Below are 16,242 nucleotides of genomic sequence, written 5' to 3' on the forward strand. Positions count from 1 at the left end.
CCCGTAGCTCCCGTAGGCTCCCGTAGCTCGACCTTGGAATCCGTTCTAGGCAAAGTAGCTCCTAATGTAGGGAAGGGATAAATGCCGAATCGTATCGTGCCACAGAACTCGAGATCGGAACTGCTCACGTCAAATAGTAAAATGATCGAAAAAGGGTATATATATCAAAGTGTATATATATAGTATAATCTTAAAGCCATCCAAGGATCAAGTGACCCTCAGCTCAGTGGCTGTCGGGCCGTCCCATGCCAAGTGACACCAAGACGGAACGAAGTCACTCGGCTCTGCTCAGCTCTCACCAATGCATGCGTATGCACGTATTATAATAATAATATATTGCCTTCCACGAGAAGGAGACAACTAGTAACCTAATATTCTAATCAGATATATATATAATATTATTTAATTATTCTACTCCTAAAATACAGTAAATTCAGGTTTTTCAGGGTTTATGCAAATCTACCTACAGTGCAGAAAGGATAAACATGCTCTAAAGTTTTAATGCAACTATTTAAAATAAAGTGCGGATGTCAGGTCAGATGGATCGACTGGTAAGAGTACGCCCACGAAAGAAAATAATTCAGATATCCCACACCTGAGGGGGCTGGAGTCTCTGTCGCTAATAATCAGCGTGTTCCACGTATGCTCCGAACTGCGGGTCCGTCGGATCGGCCCACGGGTCGGACTCGTACGGAGTCGACTGATCTGTGATCACGTAATTTAAACTAATTAAAATTCTACGTTAATTTTATTCTAACCCTCGTCCCAATTAATGTACAAGTCGATTTCTCGATTATTTCAGTTTTATAAAATCACCGGTTTAGTCAGTCGGGCTGATCCGATTAAGCGTATATTAATTAATTAATTCCATGTCATCGAGCTTAGCATTAATCTTAATTTATTTATAGGTTCGTCAGATATTGATCATTCACTTTGATCCAATTTAATCCTAAATAAATTCATATTTAATAATTTAATTTGAAGGTATATTGTTTGTGAAAATTTAAATGTTAAATTATCCGTAGACCAAAATAATTATTCGAGAGCTACGGTAAATTTCACGTGTTTTACTTAACTAATATATTTTAATTTCCTATCTACTTGATTTAATTTAAACGGACTATAGTTAATTTTAAATGGGTCGAAATTTAGTTTCGAAAGTTAATTTACAATTAAAATTTACATAATGCTACTATTTTAATAAAAAGTGCAAACTTGTAATTATTACTAAACTAATATTTAGTTTAATATATTTTAGTTAGTTTATAATTTAGATACGTAATTTGTTTATGAATTTTAGTAGTGAATTGTTTAATTAATTTTACGCATTTTTTAATTACTTCTAGCTAAGCCACACAATTCGTTAATTTATAACTAATCTAAATTACCATTTATTCATCGTTTCGAATCTAAGTCCAAATATAAATATTTTTCGTTTATGTTTCAAAGTACTTAAATGTTATAAAACATTTAAAACTTGTTTCGTTAAACTTTTATTTTATTTAAATGTGTTGGGTGTTTTAGTTTGGTTTGTTTCGGGATCATACAGGTGTCCAATCGGGTTATTATAGTATCTGCTCAAATTATGTTATGAGCTATCATCGAGGCATCAAGACCCTGGACGGTATAATCATTTCTCGAATTTGTTCAAGTTTATGTAAGCATCCGATTTAATTCGATTCCTTATAAAACTTAAACTTTAAAAGCCGCGTTTTAAATCCGACAATTATGCTTTTTGGAAAAATCCCAAATACCATAATTGTTATTAAAGCCAAGTCCATTTCCTTATATTTTACAAGGGCCTTATGCCCAATCTCAATATTTCAGCCGAACCAAACAAGAAAAGGGCCAAGTCCATATACAATAATATTGCACCTTGACCCCTCGTATTTTTAAAATTCTCAAGGGTGTGCATTTTGCACAAGCAACCCTCACTTTATTTTATTTATGATTTGGTCCCTGTCAAGTCAAGTCTGGTACACAAATAAATTCAACACAGTACCAGTGGTATCACTGAACCAGTACCGATTGGTACCAGCATCACATGTACATCAACAAGCACAACCAGCAAAACATAACAACCCATGCCAAACATCAATAGGACCAGCACAACAGAACAGACCAGGTCAGCATCACAGAACCAGCAAAACAGAATAGACCAGGCCAGCATCAACAGAACCAGCAAAACAGAAGAGACCAGGCCAAGCAACAGAAACGGGGCAGAGCAACGAACGTAGCCAAGGTATAGGTCAGAGAGCACGGCAACACAGCCAAGTGCATCGGCTTGCCGGGAAAATCAACAACCCGCACAAGCCGTCAATTCAAATTCTCTCTCTCAGCCATCTCATCATAACAACGATAAAAAGGGGTGTGCTCACTAACCGATAAACGAGAGGTGCACAAGGAAGGAGGCAAAAATGGCAAGAGTCGGTCCCGAGGCAGTGGCCTCACGTCACAACTCCAATCCGTCAAGACGGCAACAGGGAACACACCTCCGAGCACCGGTAAAGCACACGAGGCAATCACAACCGAAATCAAAATCACAACCGGCTAGGTTTCTCAAAATCACAACAATCAAGCAACGGAAAATGGCTAGAGAGAAAGAAAGAACAAAGTCTCAACACATGAGCATGAAAGAGAGCCAGAGAGAGCACACCCCAACACTAACCGGGTTAAATAGGAGCCAACACGCCAAAATCACACAAGTCAAAGGCGTCAGAGATCTACTCTCTGACGACCGTGCGGCGAACATCTCGCACGAGGGTGATGAGACGCGAGCAGGTGAAACGGAGAGAACCAGCGCCGCGCGCGAGAGAGAACGAGAGAGGCGATCGCCTCTCTTAGGGTTCCCATGAGAGAACCAGCGAAAGAGAGAAAGAGGGGTATTGGGACCCAGAGGCAGGGGGGGCGAAAGAGAGAGAAGGAGAGTTGGGGGTTTTGAATGGGAGGGGGTCTGCTTTAAGATTAGTGCGGAACGTATTAAACGGTTTGAGATTTTCCAAAAAGGTCACGCAGAATATGAGATATAACGAAGGGAAGTGAATTCCTTGGACCCGAAAATTAAGTTAAATGGGGTTTATTCTTCATTTCAATTACATTCAAAGATCAAATGATAGAATGGTTTCAGGATTCGTGCAGATTCAAGATCAAAGGGTTCAGAAAAATTCAAAAATTTATATAACTTGAATGTTTGATCTAAAAATAAATTCTCTTTATAAATTCGAATCAAGGTTTCGTAATATTTTATAATGTCGTATGAATATCCTTAAGTGTTTATAATTTGATTTTAGGATCCGAATTATTTGATATTAATTAGTATATACATATATATAATTATCCAAATCCAATTCTATAGCTTATAAATGAACGTAACTTTTATATAATGTTATTTGTACAAACATTCGTATATTTATTTTCTTAATTATAACTTGATAGATTTATTTATTTACAAGAGCCGATAATATTTGGTTTATTTTCTTTCTTAATGTACATAATTTCGCAATTAGTTTATATTTCAAAATTTTAGATTCATTTTTAAATTAGTCAGATAAAATCTGAAAGGTCATCTAATTAACTAAAATTTAAATTTGAGCGTAATATTTAATTTAGCAAATTAAATCTGTTTTAAAATTTTGGGATATAACAGTTCTTGAATAGTTCCACTGGCTTTTGTTTCAGAGCTAGTGATTTTCCAGGATTTAAAGAGAACTGCATATACTTTGTTAGTGCGAGATTCCGACGAAGTGCAGTTGGCCCTCAAGAGGAATTCTTTGATGTTTGTAAGTACGACATTAAGACTGGTAGGACGGAAGAATTGAAGTCTGTTGAGTCTATACTTGCTTATTGGTTTTTTCCTACTCTGCAGTAGACCTCGATCATCTTCGATCTTCTGTTACTTGTTACTTACTTACTGCAATATTATGTTTAATTAATTTGTTCCTTAATTGAGTTGCGGAGTTGTGTGAATTAATTGGTTGCGAAACTTTATAATTGAATGTGGTGTTATTCTAAATAGTCTATATATGATCTTTTATCATAATTATAACACTAATGATCTTATGAGCTAGCTAGCTAGCTAGTATGTGATTGATTGGTGATCATGGATTAGATTTATGAAGCCATTCGATCACATGTATATCTATGTTGGTGAACATCATATTGGACAAACCCATTATGAAACACTGCATGAATTGTGAAGGTAGGGGTATTACTGAGATTGGAAAGCTTACAATGAAGTTCATCAGCTAAAAGGAATAGGGGATGGGTATTTTCTCACATTAATAGGGACCAGAATGTAATAGCGGATAAATTGGCAAAGTTAGGAAGAATAGAAAGGCATAGGATCGATAGAGGGTCATAGATACCCGATCTTTTGATTGTATTCTTTTTTGAAATCTTGGTAGTAGCTACCAAGGTTGATCTTTTGATTGTATTCTGGATGGATGTAACTGCCTAGCTACGGGCGTGAAACAAGCAAAAACAAAACAAAACAAAAATACAATGTAATTCTAATGACATGTGGGGGCATTTTCACACATTTTCTTTTCAACTTTGCTCTTCTAACAAGTAAACTTAAATAAAATAATCCCATCTCAGTAACCAACTAATTATAATGCTTATTTGATCATTTCTTGTTTTGTTTTGCTGCACGAATGCTGGGGTGGAAAGAAAACGAAAAGAAGAGAACATTATGGAAACTTTTTCAAGATATATAGAGAGGCCACCTCCATAATTTACATATATAGTTAAAGCTATGAAAACAAGCAAACAAAAGAAACAAACTTATACCTTTCACTAAGAAACAAAAAAATTATAATGTCAAGTGAGTGTATTGCTTTCATTTCTCCCAGCAAGAATCCGAGATATCTGAAGTCCACGACTGAATGCTTGGTTAAAGAGGAGACGGGTTTGAAACTCTGACATGAAAGGAAACCATGATAATATAGCAATTGGCAGAAAAAGTAGCAAGCCCATGACATACTCGTACGCTCTCCCAAGCTCCTTTATTGATTCCCACATTTTCAACTTCTTGGTGAGTGGCCGACATGCCTGACCCAGCTGTATTGTATTTTACAGGGAGTGAGTTATTTCCAAAAAAAAAAGACTACAATATATATATATATATATATATATAAACTAACAATAAGAAATGAGTGAGAAAAGGTAATTACAAGCAGGATACACCAGCCGGTGGGCATGAAGCCGAGAATGCTGGCGAAGACGTCAGAAATGGTGAGATTGAAGACGACGAACAAGACGGTTAGAACGGATACAAAACCTAGGAAAAGAAGTCCCTTGAGAATACGGAACATGAGCTGGGTATCTGTGCCGAACCTTCGCCTCCCCATGGAAACCATCTGACATGAATGAATGAATGAATGAATGTCACTCAAGCCAGGTAAAGAATGAGATAAAATTTGAAAAAGAGATATAGTTATCAAATACTTGCCTTGAGAACTATAAGCACTGTGAGCATGACTAACCAAGATAAAGCATAGACAATAATGTTCCTGCTGCCATGAGAAATGTTGAGGTGGTAAACAATGCCGTACTGATAAATGAGAAAGCGAAGGGAAAGTAGAATCTCAAGGATGCGTCCCCTAATGCTAGTAGTTTTGAGGTGCTCCTGCTCTTCGTCCCACCATGATTCCCAGCTGAGATGGGGTTGGATGCCGATGCCACCCAGGTTGCCCATCCATTTCAGCCAATCCGTCCAGTCATCCACCGTCTTTTGCCACTCGAAACATGATGGGTTGAACGCAAATGGGGCAAACAGCCATGATGCCACCAGGAACCATATCGAAATTGTCACAAACAGGTACAGAGTTGAGCTACGGTAAGATTTACCATATACCTGATAAACAACTAATAGGATAAGTAACTCAAGTCCTTTCACAAAGTGGCTACGTGAGTACATGCGATAGTTGTCTGCAAACTTGGCATGGTACACCACAAATCCACGACCTGTAGGCCGATATTTGGCACCTCCATGTAAGATGGTCCTCCCATAGTAATGAGCCTATAAATATATATACTGAGTTTAGTGCTCCAGCCATCAGTAATGTAATAAATTTCAAATGTAATTAGTAAAATTAAAGCAGCAACTAAAATAGTAATAATACCTTGGTCCCTAGTTGGAATGTGAAAAATACAGATGCAAGCTGGAGCTGCATAAGAATAAATTCTCCTAGTGCAGTACGAAAGCCTTTCTCAAGGCCAACTTCCATGACCATAGGCAGCACCAGCAGGAGACCAAGCTGGAAGACAGATTGGGATGCAAGTGCATTTTCGAGTGGTTTTATATTTTGCTGTATGCGAGGGTCCTCCAATATAGATCTCTCCAGCCCGCTCATGACCAGGTAGAGTCTTCCATAAAGGAATACATATACTGTCAGCACTGTCACCATGCTGCTGAAGTAGAACCCAACTGTAGTGAAATAGAAGGACAGCATGCGGTAGAAATCAAACCTACGACCTAGCCGGCACACATCGCGGCTCAGTGTTTGTTCACCATTCCCATTTGCAACCTTCGCTTCAAATTGGGAGATCTGGTTCAAACCCACATCCCTACCTTTCCCCACTTGTATGTACTCGTGGTGCGTCACATTCCCTCCTCGCATTGTTGAATTATATCCTAAATTTAAATACACATTTTTAACATTCATTTTCTTTAATGTTGATGAACAACCTTTGGCAGCAAAGATATAAGCAATAAATTGAACATAAATTTACAAAGTACCAGCAAATATATCCTCGCTTAAATTAATAATCTTAGACGCTTTGCTAATGCCACCCCTTGTGATATGAAATAATCTGTCAAAAATATCCGGATGCCCATAATGAAACCGAACCCTGCAGCAGAAATCATATTTCAGAAAAAGATAAATCAAGACAATATACCTATGGAGTGTGGCAACAATGACACAGTATTCTTGTTACAATAACTCAGTTTATAATATAGATGATGAAAGTAAAGTGAACGTATAAATGAAAGAACGAGAGAAAAAGACAACATACTTGAGGGGATTAGCGAGAACCCGTTGGCCAATGGTAACAAAGCTTGTCTCTTGGTTTGACATGAACCATGCCAGAGATGAAACACTGTAAGTTACGAAAAGAGGAAAAAAATGATATAATACTCGTTAATCCAATTAAACCAAAATATATGAGCAATAAGTTTTACATACCTCCCCGTAAATATATGCTCACGAAGGCCAAGAATTGTGGGCTTATTCCCATATTGATCACTATGAAACTCCTCCAGCACATTCCTAATCTTGAATGCCTCTTCCAAGTAGTTATCCTAAAATTTTTAAAACAAGAAAATAAATGGGAAATAACTGAACATAAGAACATACATATATATGTCAGAAACAAGCAAATAAATGCTTTTATTTAAAAAAAAAATGTACCTGATTCATGTCAATGGCTTGAAGTGCCTCCCCCCGAGTGAAAATAATTGCATGATTTTGGTTTTCAGGTTTCCCTTCACCTATGTCAGTCGGTCTACCGGGCAGCTTGATTCGATATATTTCCTAGATAATAATGTATCCAACTTGGTGATAAAGTTCTATAAGTCAACCAACTTGGTACATTATTTTTAAGAGAGAGCAAAAAATAAAGAAAGCATGATGAGGTACCTCATCATACTTATCACCGCCTTTAACAAGTACAGAATAGTAGACTTTTAATGTTTTGCCATTGATGATCTCATCTCTCTCATCTATATATGCTACTCGCAAAGAGCGATTTCTACAATATTTGTGAAATAGATTGTGAGTTTAAATATATTTGTGTGTGCGTGTTGGAGCAGTAGCAATGAAATATGCAAAAAGAAGAAATAAGAGGGATAAGTCTTATACGTAGTCATGAGAGCAAGGATGTTCTGATAGCAGTGCCTGTCACGGCCTTCCTTGCTGGCTTTCATCTGGCCATAGATCTGGCATGATACCACGTATGTGAATTTAATGTCAGCTAATGCACCTAACTTGGCAAAGTGGTTATATTCATCCTGATACTGCTCTGTCGGTCTTAGTGTTCTATAACCTCCCTTGATATCTGATATATGTGAAAACATGTGAAATTAATAAAAGATCATAAGCAGATAGGCAGTGGGTGGGTGGTTAGACTACTAACCCTTATCCTCAGCCATGTCCAGGAAGCACTGTAGCTCAAGTGCACGTCTATAGTACATCATTCCTCGAACTGCAAAATAATACAAAGACAGATTTTAAGTTACAGAGAGAGGAAGGGAAGAGTTAGTTTCATAATATAGTACCTACACCTACACCTACCTGTTCTTGCGAGTGTCTGGCCACGGTAGGAGGTCCACTGCCTCACACTTTCAGAATATTCCTTCTGTCTCTCCAAATACTCCTGCTGCTTCTCAGGCTCCAGTTCATCCTTAAGAAATGAGTTTCTTTCGAGAAAGTTGGACCATTCATCTACCAACCAACAACCAACATTTCATTTCATTTCATTTAATACTAATGGATTTGTAGCTGTGAAATCTGAATGGAGAAAATTATTTATTATTTTTACCAGGATATATTTTCTGAAGATAGAAGAGAATAGAGATGCCATCCTCATTTACGCGATTAATTTCGTCCTCTGAGTACATCACATCTTCTTTGTAATATGGAGTCATTACACTGAACAGGAAGAAAAATTACTCAAATACTCATTTTTTTAGGGCAGGGCAACTAAATGGAAATTGTGAAAAATGAAATGAATATATGCGCACCTAAAGGATGTCATGTTGTGAATTTTGGGAGCATTAGGCATGGTCATAAAGAGAGAATTTGTAAAGAAGGTCATTCTGCGTCTTGCATCCAGGTTAGCTGGTACGCTAGATGCTGATTCCTTCACCGTAACCAATAAATGAAGCCTGGTTACCTGGCACATAAATAAAGATGGCTAAAATTAGAACAAGATGAACATATGAGACATAAAATGTTCAAAACATACATACATGCACGAACTATACCTTCTCCATCCAATCTTTATTGTTCATTAATTCCAAATGGAGCTCAGAGAACTGCTGTGGATGAGTCGCTGCCTCTGTCCCTGTTGTTCGCTGAACCCTGCTATAAAAAAAAAACATCTTAATTAACCATCACTGAGATAGATGAGATCCTGAAATACTACTTGCTGTTCTGATACCATAAAATACCTGTTTTCATTGATCATGATGTCCTGTAAAATAATATCCATGGTATCTTGAAGCACATTCGTGATCTGTGTTTTGACAGAGTCTCGGTTTGCCATGTCTTGCGTGCTTTTCTGGAAAATTAAACAAATAGACAAAGTTTTATCGCCATAGTACATGAGCTGACAAGTAGAGCAAAAAAAAAATTAAACATTGAACATACATACCAGCAGAGATAGAAATTTCTCGACTTTAGTGCTTAGCTGGGGAAGTTCACTCATTCTGAAATTCGCAAGAAGTTGCTTGGTTATTATGCTATCATCCACTGCTCTACAAACATCCCGTACCACCCTTCAATTAAGAAAGAAAACAAAGTACAATGGCAGTCAATAGGAAAGTATTTGTACTCTCAGGTTCAGATTCAGATCATGCCACTTACTGCCTGTCATCCTCGTTCTTGAGAAGGCTGTAGAGGATATCCCGTAGCGTCTCATAGCACTCTATCACGGCATGGTACATGTAATTATCATGCTCTATTTTCTTTACCAGCTCGCTCTGGTTCTTCTTCTTGTTGAAGTCTTTTGCTATGTCAACTGCTATTGGTATCTGTCATTTCCAAAATCAAAATAAAGGGATTACTACTTAATAATCACTATCACTATCATCTATCTATTTGAGAGATTACCTTGCTTGCAAGGAGAAAAGGAGGCCACTGAACAACTGATATTTCACTGTCATTTGAAGATGATGGTAAAGATGATGGTACCAACAACAGATTCTTCTCCCTATAAAATAAAATACAAGAATACAAAAAACTTCAACTTGTATGTACATCAGGGTAAACAAGAAGCAATGCAAAGATTCAAGAAACAAACAATAAACATATTGCTCTTTTAACAAATTTCCCAAAAAAATAGACTATTGGGTCTAGAAATACACACATATTGTTAATCAAGTCTTCGTCCCGTAAAGAATTGATGAATTCATTCCATATTTGAGAAAACTTGGCTATGTTCGTTCTCTCTATCTCTCCCTGTCAAATAAAGCAGTACTGTCATATTAAAACTGATAGAGGTATAATCTTAATTTTTCATCTTATAAAACATCTCAACATCATTCATATTCATGAGTAACCTTAATGAAAGTGTAAATTTTAGCACATAAAGGAAAATCCAATATAGCACGTACCTTGTCCTGGTTAGACTTATGATGCCCACCTTCATTGTTTGGTACCAGCCTTTTACTAAATTGATCTGGTACAGCTTGAAATCTTGATCTTAACATACCCAATGTTCGTATCTACAAATACATGTCAAAACACTTTAGTTATATTGTAGCAACAGCACACTGAACTTCAAATTCTTTTTCTAGATATAAGTGTATGTACTTGTTATTTGACACTGTAAGTTTTATGCTGAGTTTATAGATAGTGAAAAGGTTAACATTTAAGTCGTTACTCTAATAGAACTATCTACCAAAAAAAATAAGATGCCAGAGACACATTACATGGGTATTAACTTATACGTGGGTATAAAGCCCTTGCATTTTTGAGAGAAAGTTTGTTAAAAATTAGATAATCGTTAACAAGTAATTTACCTCACCCAAGTGGCTGAAAGCGCCATTAATTCCACCAAATATTGTAGAGAAAATTGCATACCATATTTGTGTATCCATGAAGTATACCTTCATTAACAGAATGAATTAGATGCCAAATAAAACACCTTTCTATCTACTAGTTGATCATTGAGAAGTTTAATGATTTTGTATTTTTATCATATTTAGAATACAGCCTAAATTGTTTAGTCAATTGGCAAAAGTTTGCATGTTGAGACAGAATGGAGGAATGGGCATCATTAATATTCAAATTCAGAATGAGGCACTCCTGGCTAAGTGGCAATGGAAAGCAAAGCAGGAGATAAACGGGTACTGGTCACAAACAGTGATGCGCCTATATGGGACTTCGGACCCGGATCAACTAGGTACTGATGATTCTCACTCCTTCATTAAATCCCTTCGGTCACTCAGTGATCTGATCAAAGCCGGAACCGTGGTAGATAGTCCCGCCATTACCAGGTGGGGGTTCTCAACAAGGGGTTCTTTTACCACTGCTTCGGCATACAAAATCATGCATGACACGGGAATTTTTGATATTTACTGGAAAAGACTGTGGGAGGTCAAAGCTCCGCCGAAGGTAAAGATTTTTTTCTGGTTGCTTATCAGGAATAGAATTCTTACTCAACACATTTTGGCAAGAAGGGGCTGTGTGGTGGTACCGGGTTGCAAGTTGTGCGCAAATAATCTATTGGAGAAGGCGCGACACCTGTTTTGGAGTTGTCCTTTCTCCGCGAGATTTTGGAGGGGTATTTTTGCCCATTATGACCTCCAGTACCCTTCTACCTCAAACCAACACTTACCACAAATTTGGTGGGAGGGTGGTAGGCCAATGCAACGAGAACAAAGAGGTAAGTGGGATACTATATGGGCGGCGGGTTTTTGGGCGTTATGGCGGGAGAGGAATAGGAGGCACTTCACAAACAAGAGAAAAGTGGTGCAGGTACTCATCTATGAGACAACTCTCGACATACATATCTGGTCAACCGGCACTTAGACGATCGGGTATAGCTAGGGAAATAACTAGTTGAGACCTTGTGAGAATATAGGGTATCTTGTAAGTAGATTACTTTAATCATGGATTAATTGCGGTTAATCCAGGTACCCAGGGCCTTGTAAATAACTTTTCATTAGTAAAATCAATCGTTAGTCGGTCTTTGCCGCTAACCTTCCAAAAAAAAAAAGAATACAGCCTAAAGGTTTGCAACATTAAGAAACATAGACACATTTTCACCAACAAACATAAAATTCGATGTTAAGAGATAAAAAAGATGCTTATGGGACATACCATGACAACCGGAGCCCATATGGTTATGACCACCCCGAGGTTGTGCTGCACTGCACCAAAAAAAATATCAGCAACTTCCAGAAGCTCAAAAGAACAGATTCAATTCAATACCTCTAGTATTGAAATTTTTAAAAACTACATATATTATCTTTGAAAGAAAACTACCATCCTTGCACTATTTTTCTGATCTAATCAAAACAGTTGCTAAATCTTCCTCAAAAATACTCTCTTTATCTTGTCATCAATAAAGATGAAAATATAAGGCTGAAGTTGAAAAAGTAAGCATAGTAACTCACACTTGCACAAATCTAAACAGTCATATGATACCTTTACCTTGTTATCAAAAATCAGGAAAAGCGTGGTAATTCAAATTTGCACAAGACAAGACACTTACAGTATGGAAAAAATTCATGCCACTCATAGCTTGCAGTTCCCAGCTTCATAATTGTTTTGGTGGGATCCACCAGAGGAGATATCTAAAACAGGGTTATGAAAGATGATAGTTAAAATTGCAGATGAAAATATGATGCACATATAAAGGCACTTGGGATGTGACCAACTGGTATTCTGTCTAGTTACTTTATAGAGCATATATACCTCAACATAGAAGCTGAAAGCAAGCTTGCATATAAGCAACAAAATCCAGAACATAGTATACCTGATGAGATGATTCATTACAGAAAAAATTTTAATTTAAGATGCATCAAAAAGTTACAGTTCACTTGCAAAAGAACAGCAAAGGAGTAGTGCTTACCTCAAGAGAGAGCACAAGCTCTCATGCATGCCTCGTGCCACATAAAGTTTCGGCTAAAAAATAACAGGAAAGAAATAAATATATCAAATAAGATGGATATTTGATATAGAAGGAAGGTAGGTAAATGATTTCATACCTGGGCCCACCACATGAGGAGTACAATGAGTCTCCAATTGGATCTCTCCATGAAGCGGCGCAGTGGGGGCAGGAGAAAGAGAACTGCAGCGAGGATATTGGGTATGAGATAGATGGCTATGGCAAAGCTATACAGAGACTGGTTCCTCCAGTTGCCAATCCAGTTGCTGAAGTACCTGATGGGACCACTTGGATTTTGCACCCAGCCCGAGTAACTCACTACCAGTATTATTACCCATGCAGTTGCAACACCAAATTTTAACAAGTAGCGGATTATCTGAGTGTATTCCATCGTCCCCCATGCCTTCCAGCTCAGGATTACGTCCAATGAAGCTTGCAACAAGTTGAGTAAAGAAGCTGTTATGAAAATACTCAACACTTCCCTAAACACATCTGCATCAAAGATTGCTGACAGAGAACCAGATGGACTCCATGCAATTATCAGCATCGTCTGAATCAATAATACAAAACAATTCAATTAATTATACTCTCATGCATTAATTATTATGCTTCAAATCTAATCTTTAAAATAATTAATGCCTGCCTGGAATGCCAGAATGAAGAAGGTCCACATTCTATCAAAACTCCTGAAAAGGTGCCAATACGTACGTACTTCCACAAAGTTTGTTTTAGGCTTTCTCCTCCCAGAAACTACTTGGTCACGATTATGCTCACTTCTTGACGTCATGCTTTCTGTATGGATGAAAAAGTCTGAGTTTGGGTCCATTGGCCATCCCAGCTTAAAGCATTCTTTCGACCTTTTTTCAAAACAAATTCAATTATTATTAAATAATTAGTCCTGCCAATATAATATTATTAGAGTCAATGGAACAAGGGGTTTATTTTACCAGAAATACTCGTTCAAATCATCATAATTTCTCCATCTCGAATGGCTCGCCGTACCTTTTTTATTTCTTAAAACTTCCTTTAAACGCAAAAAAAAAAACAAAAACAAAAACAAAAAAGTTGTCTTCATCAGAGTCTATAATTTACTTCTAAATTTTACAAGAAAAAAGTGAAAGAGAAAGAGCTACCTTGTACAAGACATCATATATGGGATGAATAACCACATTTAGAAAATGCTCTTCATCTCTTAATGGTACATTGCCAGCTACATACCCATGGAGCTCAAGTGCCATCTGACAGATAAGTTAGTTAGTAGTTATATGAGGTTTACATACATACTGGTACTGGCTATGCAGAGAAGTTAGTAAAACTTACATTGTGGAAAATGTAGCATAAACACTCGGGCATAAACCGAACATTTGAAGCTTCACCCCATATCAACAGGTACAGACCTATGTAGAGTAGTTCTAGTTGTTGTGTCTCGGCATTATTTGGCAATCTGAAAATAAAATTGTTTTTGGAGATATCAGAAGGAAAGACGATTGATTAAGGTCTGAATGACAAATACTGCATTCAGTAATAATTAAAGTAAATGGTACTTAATTGGGTTTATTTATGAAACTACCTGAGGTTAGTACGGAGATGTAAATAGTCACACCAGGAAATGTAGTTCTTGAAAATTTTCTTCATCAAGTGCCTTACTGTACCTGTGTCCAGCTGCAAAATCACATGAACAATTAAACCGAAAAAAGAGCAATATGAAGCAGGGTGTCGAAAAAGAGAAAGAGAGAAATTAAGAGATATAGTTACCAAGGAATATTCTTCAAGGTGGTGCTTGCTCCTTGCATCAATATTTGCTAATAGCAAAATCAAGTGTTCTCTTTGATTCTCGACATTTCCTCTCTGAAAACCAAATGCAAGGCCAAGCCAGTCGAGCAAATCACGTATGGATCTGGGTTTCCTCTCCTTGTCAGAAGGTAGGGCCGCTGTTTGACTTTGACTGACCTCTTGGCCATGGCCATGGCCATGGTTGGCCTCTACATGTACTGTTGTTTGATCTGCTGCTCTTGTCAAAGGCAAGTCGCCTAGGTTAGACAATGCATTTACAGCTGCTCTTATCCCTGGAAATTGCATAATAGGAGGTGGAGGCCCCGATACTTGGAGAGGGAGAATGTTGTACTGTGCAAAATGGGGCTTCTTTCTTTCTACATCTCTCGCATAGTTTTGCACCTACGTACAACACATGCATGAAAGAAAGAAATTAAAGGGTTATTAACTAATTATAAAAAAAAAAATAACAAGCAGATGAAAAAGTTATATATACCTGTGGCTCGACCTTCTCATCTGGAACCACAGCTTTAAGCACGTCATATAAAATGGATGCAATCTGGTAATGCTTAGCCATCTCATCTCTAGTAGGTAATTAATTAAGTAGCATGCAGTAAGTAAGTAAGTAAGTAAAGAATTAATTAATAGCTAGGTAAGATTGATTGAATGATAGAAATTAAAATTGAAAATAGAAAATGTGACTGACGGTGATCTCTTGACTGAACCCTCTCTCAAGTATTTCTCATAATAATGCTGATAGAACTTTTGCATCTCCCTTGGATCTGTTCTTGCTAGCGTGGGCTCTGTTTCCTTTTCATCCTTTTCAAGCCGATGTAACAGATACGTCTTAAACTGCTTCACACCACGACCAGTTGAGTTGGCGTCCAACTTGTGTGCCTTCTCAAAAGCATGAAATCGACCTATATATATTTGTGTATATATGATATATGCATGCATCATATCATATTATATCAACAAGAGAAAGAATATATTAAAATTAAAGAGAATGAATGCATGCATATATATATGTTAGTACGTAGTCATTGAAACATATTGTCGAGCACCTTATGATCGACCATATATACATATATCATATATATCATATATGAAAAGAGAAAATGAATGAATAATGAAGTATCTAACGTACAGAGATATGCTACACGGGGGTTTTCCTGCTCAATCTCATTGGCGACACGCAAAATGGGAGCAATGGAGGCGAGAGACGACGGTACAAGCTCGCTATCGGCTGGATCAACTTCATCAGGTACGTCAAGCATGGTATGGACACGTGTCAGCCTCCTCGACAGCTGCCTGTCCATTCCAGGTCCACCGGCGCCACTACTGCTACTTGCCATATGACTTGTCTCTCTTCTTCTTCTTCTTCTTCTTCTTCTTGTTTTGGTGGTGAGGTTGTGGTTATTTTGGTGAGGTTGTGATTGTAATTGTGAGAGCAAGGCATGGTAATTGGTAAAGGTATAATAATATTTGGAGATGGAAAAAGGAGAAGTGAGTGAGGGAAGCAAGGAAGGAATACGGCCGCAGTGGGGTTTGCTTTTTTATTTTATTTTTTGCTTTATGCTCTCCTCCATCTCTATGTCTGTGTTACTGTGTGGAGACTGGAGCCATAAAGCA

The 16,242-nt window shown here is 37.5% G+C and overlaps 1 protein-coding gene across 4 annotated transcripts; it reads right to left on the reverse strand.

The window, feature by feature from the left end:
- Positions 1 to 4,688: 4,688 nt before the first annotated feature.
- On the reverse strand, positions 4,689 to 16,242 carry LOC144555149 (callose synthase 7-like). 4 transcript variants are annotated; one of them, XM_078303388.1, is made up of 36 exons: positions 15,758 to 16,242; positions 15,317 to 15,530; positions 15,107 to 15,194; positions 14,593 to 15,012; positions 14,408 to 14,499; positions 14,158 to 14,281; positions 13,971 to 14,075; positions 13,785 to 13,861; positions 13,481 to 13,694; positions 12,938 to 13,387; positions 12,802 to 12,854; positions 12,645 to 12,705; positions 12,442 to 12,523; positions 12,048 to 12,097; positions 10,745 to 10,831; positions 10,337 to 10,447; positions 10,090 to 10,181; positions 9,834 to 9,933; positions 9,588 to 9,754; positions 9,376 to 9,499; positions 9,173 to 9,282; positions 8,987 to 9,083; positions 8,744 to 8,895; positions 8,542 to 8,651; positions 8,295 to 8,444; positions 8,137 to 8,205; positions 7,863 to 8,058; positions 7,641 to 7,752; positions 7,413 to 7,535; positions 7,188 to 7,303; positions 7,018 to 7,101; positions 6,740 to 6,852; positions 6,123 to 6,634; positions 5,450 to 6,019; positions 5,172 to 5,357; positions 4,689 to 5,058 (listed from the first exon to the last, which is right to left on the reverse strand). In XM_078303388.1, the coding sequence occupies exons 1-36, from the start codon at positions 15,963 to 15,965 to the stop codon at positions 4,819 to 4,821; spliced, it is 5,859 nt and encodes a 1,952-aa protein (XP_078159514.1). In that variant the 5' UTR covers positions 15,966 to 16,242; the 3' UTR covers positions 4,689 to 4,818. The 4 variants fall into 4 exon arrangements, with proteins under 4 accessions (XP_078159514.1, XP_078159512.1, XP_078159513.1 ...); XM_078303386.1 differs by having other exon boundaries at positions 8,987 to 9,086; XM_078303387.1 differs by having other exon boundaries at positions 9,173 to 9,277; positions 9,368 to 9,499; positions 15,758 to 16,193.

This window comes from Carex rostrata, chromosome 6, assembly GCF_964058835.1.
Source record: "Carex rostrata chromosome 6, lpCarRost1.2, whole genome shotgun sequence".
NCBI classification, from domain to species: domain Eukaryota; kingdom Viridiplantae; phylum Streptophyta; class Magnoliopsida; order Poales; family Cyperaceae; genus Carex; species Carex rostrata.